The sequence below is a fragment of the Lycium barbarum genome, chromosome 3 (assembly GCF_019175385.1).
Source record: "Lycium barbarum isolate Lr01 chromosome 3, ASM1917538v2, whole genome shotgun sequence".
Lineage (NCBI taxonomy): Eukaryota > Viridiplantae > Streptophyta > Magnoliopsida > Solanales > Solanaceae > Lycium > Lycium barbarum.
The window spans coordinates 146,207,673-146,214,733 of record NC_083339.1 but is presented as its reverse complement, the minus strand read 5'-3'; the positions used below and the strand labels follow the sequence as shown (position 1 = coordinate 146,214,733).

Genomic DNA, 7,061 nt, shown 5'->3' with positions numbered 1-7,061 from the left:
ATGTCTAAACGGCTCCTAAGACTTGTAATATTAACTTAAAACCGTAATATGATCGAAAAAAGAAATACGTAGGCCGATAGTTGCACACCGTTTCGACGAAATAGTCTCCTCAAATCAAACGTTTATGGAAGAAGTAGTGTACCATTTACCTTGACCGGTTATATCTTCTTGGGTCAGTGGAACCCGAGTTCCACATATATGTGGTTCTATCCCCAAAGACTCGTCACAGCACAAATGAGGATTAGTGAGGAAGTGCAATGTGTATTTCCGAGTAATATCAGATTTTGCTAGAAGCACAAAGGGTTATAGCTTGTTTCACCAAGCTTCTAAATCAACTTTTTCTTGAAAAATACTTTTTAAAAAGGTGCTTTTCAAGGAAATATTTTTGGTGAAAAGTTCTTTCATGTTTGACTAATCGATTTGAAAACACTTTTGAACAGCAATTAGTGTTTGGTCAAATTTTTAAAAAGTGTTTCTATGTGTATTTTCTCAAAGCATTTTCTCTTCTGGAAGCTTGGGCGTTCTAGCTATTAGTCTAAAGCACAAAGCAGGCCTGATGCTAACCCAGTATCCATCCTCTTAACCCATTTCTATACACTGCCACAACAAGCAGAAGTGCACACTAGACAATTTTGAGAAAGCTGATACCAAGAAGCAAAGCACAAATTGCCAAACCTAAAGCGAGACCTGTGAGGTGGGCACAGGGTAGCGGAGACCACACAAGAATATCGGTCGGGACAGACAATCCTCGGAGCATATGCAAAGTAGTTGAAAGTTCAACCTTTTCAAAGAGCAAAATTCAGATATAGTACAAAGCATTGTTTATTTATGCACCTTCTCTCATGTACCTACCCTCTCTTTTTTCTCTTCTATGTAAATTATCTAATCAGCTGAAATAAATGAGCAGGAATCAATCAGACATATCGTACTCGCCACCACTAGATTGATCTTGATCACCATCATGCATATCGTTCTGTTGTTCACCGACAGCATCTTCATGACTGATTCTTCCTCTCTTAAAACTTGAAACACCCCCCTTCAAAGCCATTGTATAACCCTGCGAGGATCCACCAATGTCATAATTCAGTTGCAAAAAGAAAGGCCGTGCAGAAAGCAAAAAAAAAAAAAATGAGAGGCGGGCTGGCTTCATTACCCCTTCTTCTTTTAGTTCAATGGCAGCAGCTGTTGGTCTCTTCCTTACTGTTACTCTTGAGGGAACTGGGAAATGTTCAACTTCATCATTTGATTTTCCTTCTCTAGCTCTCTTTTTCCTCAAAACAAGCTTTGTTGGAAGAGGCTGGATCACATCACATCCACAGTGGGGGTTAAGTTCCAGGTTTAAACCATATTAAAGTTTTACAAGTAAAACACAGTTTTTTACCACGTAATGGGCCTCTGTTTCACCAAACGCCACAACATATGTAGAAGGATCATCTTTGTCATCACCTCGTACCTGCCAATGGGCAGGTGATGGAAAAATTAATACAACTAAGTAATTTATCAAAGTATAAAGATGCAGCTAGGTTGAGTTCAGCACTCAGAGAAGGTACATACATCCCACTGATACTCCCGAACCCAAGAGTATGAGATATCCTCATTTTCATCATACATATCCTTCATGAGCTGTCACAATCAACGAAAGCAACATAATATTATTAAATAAGACTTATGCTCATGGAACCAACTTTTCCATTTAAGAAGAAAGAAATTTCACCTCATTTGGTGCAGGGACCATATATGCCAGAAATTTGTCCGGTTTATCTGGATCTGCAGTTGAAGCGGCAAAGCTTTTCATAATGGCCTGCAAGGTGTATTGCAAATCAAAATACATGTTCATTAAGATTGCATCCAAACATCATAGTGTCATGGAGATCCGAGGGTAAATAGAAGATCATCCATGCTGGTGACACAGACAAATCTAAGTCTGGAGAAGATGAATATATGGGTCTCAGTTTTCATATGAAAAAGCTAACTTTGCCAATCTTTCTTTCACGTAGAAATTGCTCCTTCACATCTACTGACCAAAGGAGTCTTTCCCTTAGCTTATTATTAACATGGAGAAAGCATTACAAACTTGGAGAAAGGCATCTGATCAGTAACTTCACCTGTGATTCATATGCATCACGAACAGTTTTGTCCAACTTGCTGTAGGTTTCTGAATCAGCAGTTGGAGCACTATCGAAATTCGCAAGCACAAATGGGTCTTCAATCCTGGCAAAGTAGGTAGCATTATTTGTTCATGTTATCTCTAGTACCAAGAAATTGCCATGATCTAATGACGTTGAGTTTTATAGAAGGAAAAAAAAAGGGAAATGCATCCAGCCTCTGCTGTTTTCGTCTGACAAGCAAACATTATTTCATTGACTAGAAAGAGATCAAAAGAATTCCAGTATAAGAGATGCGTAAGAAAAGAGTGCAATCTGGTGATCTCCTGTACAAATCCCATCCAATCATCTATACAAGTGGGATATCTTGGGCATTCCAAAGAATATAAAAAAAGTATACCAGACTCATTTGTCCACCTACAGTAATTGTAGAACAATTTCAGGATTTTTTTCCAGTTGCATCTACACGTGCCATAATTTAGAAAAAGTAAAGCAGAATGAGAGACAATGAAGGATATGTGACAATAAAGAAAAGGTCCACCACGTAAGTTGGTACAACAAATAGCAAGTGCTAAATTACATATATCAAACAAACAAAGCCCAGAAATTAATGGGCAAAGGGTTTGAAAGCCCTTTAATTTAGAGTTTCTCGTTATTTAGTGACTAGCTTTCACATGCTCCCCCCGTCATTTATGTGGAGGTGCTTGAATGAGCATGGAGTGTAAGAAACAATTAATATGTTATTTTTCAACTTTTACATTTAATCCTAATCACAAAAATGTTCACTCATAATGTTAAATCATTAATTAACAATTAATATATTATTTTTCAACTATATTTAACATTTACTTTCGCTCACTTCAAGACAGAACCCACGGCAACAAAGTGTACGCCGTAGAGCGAGGCACTAAGGCACCGCCCATAGGGGAGGTTGTGCAAAGTTTGCTGTAAAAGAGAACACTGTTCTCATAAAAAGTATCGTTTTTTTTTTTTTTTTTTTTTTTTGAGAAGGTACAAAGGAAGGATAGCTTTTTATTACTCCACTTTAACATGAAATCCTCTTCCAATTCAAAAACCACCGGCCAATTAATGGTGAGCTTTTCAGCATTGAGAATTGAGGTAAACTTTTTCCCGTCCAGACAATCAAAAGGAAAAAAGACTGGAAGCTGCAATTATCACATGATAGATCAATAATAAAAGGAGAAACTAGGAAATGTCTGAGCCCTTTAAGCATGCATATTAGAAGACAATACCGCATTCTTTTAGATGACGAGAAAATATAAAAGGAGAATGCATCAATTATACTGAAACATAATCTTATTACCATCCCTCTTCTCCAACATTCAGACCAACATATTGATATGTAACATGAAAAGGGAAGGAAAAATGAGAGGAAGACTTACCGATCAAAGTCGGGAAAAAGTGGCTGGACTTTGACAGGCTGCAATCTGCGATTGGTCGCATGAATGGGCCGTGACTTGCATGCCTCAAAAGAAGCCTTGATCTCCTGGATTTGTCTCTCTCTGACAATAGTGTTTTGAGGAATACAATATTCAGGTCTCAACTATGTCTCTTTATCTTAGTCATGGATAGCATTAACACAGAAAGCAAAAGTAACCTATTGTTAAGATTCTCCAAGATGTTGCGGCCACCTCTGTTTTCTCGCAAATCTTTAGCTTGCTTCTCAGTCAGAGACTGCAAATAGCATAAACAATTAATTAAATAAGGTTTTGCAACTCCTTGAAAAACATTCTTTATACGCTATAATTAGTAGAACCTGTTTTGCTGCATCTGTGCTAAGAGGGGAGATGTATTGTGTTTTGACCAGCCAAGAAACACCTTTGTCAGTTGGCCTTTCCTTCTTTTTTATGCCATCTTTCTTGACGGGGGTTACAACATCGTCATCACGCAACAACTCTTCATCTTCTGGAGCAAGCGGTATCTTTACACCCTTGGGAGGACTAAGCAAGCCAGCAACAATGTAAAAACAATAGATAATTTTTCCATTAAAATGTGCTGCTTGAAAATAAGGAGAGTGTGTGTAACATACTTGTATACACTGAGATCAAGAAGGTCAAGCGGAATTCCAAGGTCTGGTTCAACATATAGTTCAGGCTTGTGATTTTTCTCCAATGAGGTGATTTGGTATTTCGTAAATCTGCACACTTAAATGAATTGCCCTTAGAAAAAATGACAACACTAATACTCTGACAACAACCTGGAGTTTCATGTATCAAAAACTACACGAAGTGTGAAGTGCTGAAGAAAGGTGGAAAAGACATCAAGATACCATCATTTTCAAACTACACTCTGCCAAGCAGTCTCTCCAGTTCAATAATTCTAGTATGTATATTGCTAACATATAGCCAAAATCCTTCCATATGCAACAACAACATACCCAGCTTAATCCCACGAGTGGAGTCTGGGGACAAAAGCACTTCCATATGCTGCATTGAAGTGCTTATGGAGAACCAATGGAGGTGCAGTCTCCCACTCCAAGAAAAGTAGAAATTCAAATGCAAGTAGCCCTCAGAAATGAAATCACAATGGGCGAACACACAACATTTAAGCAACCTCAGATAATCTTTCGCAATCTATTAACTAGGACCTGACTCGAACAAGCTTTGCTTCCCAAAGAAAAGGACATGTAAAGGAAGAGGAGCCCCGGATGAGCTAAACGCTTGCCTACTCTAGCGCAGATGAAGTTGGTAACTACTAAACCAAAGTCATTTACTCCTCATATATATACAACTTCAAATTAGGCTCATAAGCAATACTGAAACTTTAAATGCTCAACAATGTAAATCAACTAACTAGAAGGACTAACATCTAAAATGAGAAATGTAACAACAACCATTAAAGCAATAGTCTATCAATAGGTAGAAAACAATATTATCTTTCGAAGATTGAAGGAAATTTTCTAGGGCAAATTCATGCATAGTGTGAATTATAGCAGGCGCAGTGATGTTGTGCAGCAACCAAAAATCAACAAATTGCTTGATGAAAATGGTGAAAAGAAATAAATTAAAAAAAAAAAAAAAGTAAATAGTTGCGGCCATGTCCGTTCTCACACCAATCGGGATAGTCTAACGACTTCTGGATCAGACTAACCAGCGTTGATGCTTTAAGCACAATTCCGAATTAGGCATATGCAGGCAATCCACAATAAAAAGGTTCAAAAGAAAAGTATATAAAAAGCTTGCGAACAGCACTTGGGTAAGAAGTCTAATTTAACTCTTACGACCTTTACAAAAGCTGCACAATTTAATTGGAACATTTCATCTACATATAGAGAGCATGACTTGATTTGTTTGTTGTATTTCAGTCAGAAGATGCATTTGTGGTTGAATTGATTATCATAAATACAAGTGAGACGACTAGCACAACGAAAAGCAGAATCACATACCGATCTGGGTCTCTTCTTAATTTCAAAAGCTTTGGTTGCGCTGTCGGATCTGGTAATTCATTTCTGAATCTGCAGAGTACACATAAATTACAGAACGATCAGCTATCTCTGATATGTAAAACGATGTGTTTGTCCCAAGTGATAACATACACTATCTGATCACATCACAAGGTAAGTCAAAGCACATAGAGGTCTGTAACACTCCAGAAGTATACCAAACAAAACATTACTTTCGACCAACTAGTATGCTTAAAAACTCCAATCTTCAGCGGAGCAGATAATAGATAATATATCAGGTAACTAGTCCAACATACAACAATTCGAACACATAATGATCGAACAATCACTTAGCAGGTAATAAATTCAAACTAGTCTTACTTTAACTTGCAAAGAAATGTGGTCGGCTTCTTCAACCGGTTTTCAGTCCTCTCACCACTTAACAAAGGGGCAGTTCTTCTATCAGCCATATGCGATGCGCTAATCGACCCATGACCCTTCACACCGGACGCCAACATTTGTGTTTTCTGCAACACCCTATTCTGTGATTCTTTCAATTGCTGCCTATGTTTCTCATCATGCCTTTGCTTTTCTAATTCTCTCTTCTTCCTTATCCTCCTCTCTTCCTCACTCTCAACTCTACTACCCTTTTTCACAGGCAATGGTGGAACCTGTTTAGACCTACTACCACCATGCCCCGATTCTCGCCTTTTCTCTCCTCCACTATGCCTAATTTCCTTAGGGGGTGGTGGTGGGGAGGGTGGTTGAGTAGGTGGTGGGGGTGGGGGTGGGTAGTACATTGGTGGTGGGGGTGGAGGGGGCTGCCCGGAAGGCGGTGGTGGGGGCGGATACGATGAATCCAAAGGGGGTGGGGGAGGGGGTGGATATTGGTTTCTTGATGGAGGAGGAGGTGGTGGAACATAACCAGGGTGGTGGTGTTGATAATTCTGTGTATAAGAAGATCCATCATTTACACCACTGTAACCCCCCCAATTTTGAGAGTATTGGCTTTGATTATTATTAGGGTTTTGATTTTGAGGTGGTGGTGGTGGTGGAACATAACTTGACTGAGATGGTGGCGGTGGTGGTGGTGGTGGAAATGGCCTATACGAAGCCATTGGACCCGACCCGAAAACTCACTTAACGGGAAAAACACAACTCTGAATGCAAAACTAAAACCCTAGGCAAAAAGAAACAGAACAACCAAATAAGCTCGCAAATTTGGCTACTTCAGATTTATTTATAACACGCTCATTTGAGTTTGAATCAAGAAAGGGAATCATAGAATTTTCAATTCTGAGAAAATTAAAGAAGATATCAAGACAACAACTTGGGAGCATGAAATTTGAGCTAATCTATCAAAATTGAAAAGGAAATTGATGAGAAAAGAGCAACAATTTTGCTACTAGGAGAAGCATAGACAAAATGTTCAATGTTTAGCTTAGCAAAACATTGCCAGTTAAGTAACATCAAGGATCCCATGAAGTTATAGTGGTCGCATATGTTTTTGCAGCTCTTGGAAATTTTTCCCAAAAATGACTGCTTTCTCCTTA

The 7,061-nt window shown here is 38.6% G+C and overlaps 1 protein-coding gene across 1 annotated transcript; it reads right to left on the bottom strand.

Moving 5' to 3' along the window:
* Nucleotides 1-756: 756 nt before the first annotated feature.
* LOC132633415 (protein PAF1 homolog) lies at nt 757-7,061 on the bottom strand. The gene is made up of 12 exons (XM_060349824.1): nt 5,890-7,061; nt 5,512-5,580; nt 4,156-4,263; nt 3,883-4,066; nt 3,724-3,800; nt 3,509-3,628; nt 2,106-2,211; nt 1,715-1,801; nt 1,555-1,623; nt 1,382-1,453; nt 1,154-1,297; nt 757-1,057 (listed from the first exon to the last, which is right to left on the bottom strand). The coding sequence occupies exons 1-12, from the start codon at nt 6,624-6,626 to the stop codon at nt 911-913; spliced, it is 1,920 nt and encodes a 639-aa protein (XP_060205807.1). The 5' UTR covers nt 6,627-7,061; the 3' UTR covers nt 757-910.

Excerpts from the sequence above, each read along its gene's own strand:
- LOC132633415 (XM_060349824.1), bottom strand. The coding sequence starts at position 6,626 with ATGGCTTCGTATAGGCCATTTCCACCACCACCACCACCGCCACCATCT. Across the intron at positions 3,801-3,882 it reads GCACAGATGCAGCAAAACAG|TCTCTGACTGAGAAGCAAGC; the intron begins GTTCTACTAATT and ends TGCTATTTGCAG. Across the intron at positions 1,624-1,714 it reads TGGTCCCTGCACCAAATGAG|CTCATGAAGGATATGTATGA; the intron begins GTGAAATTTCTT and ends TGATTGTGACAG.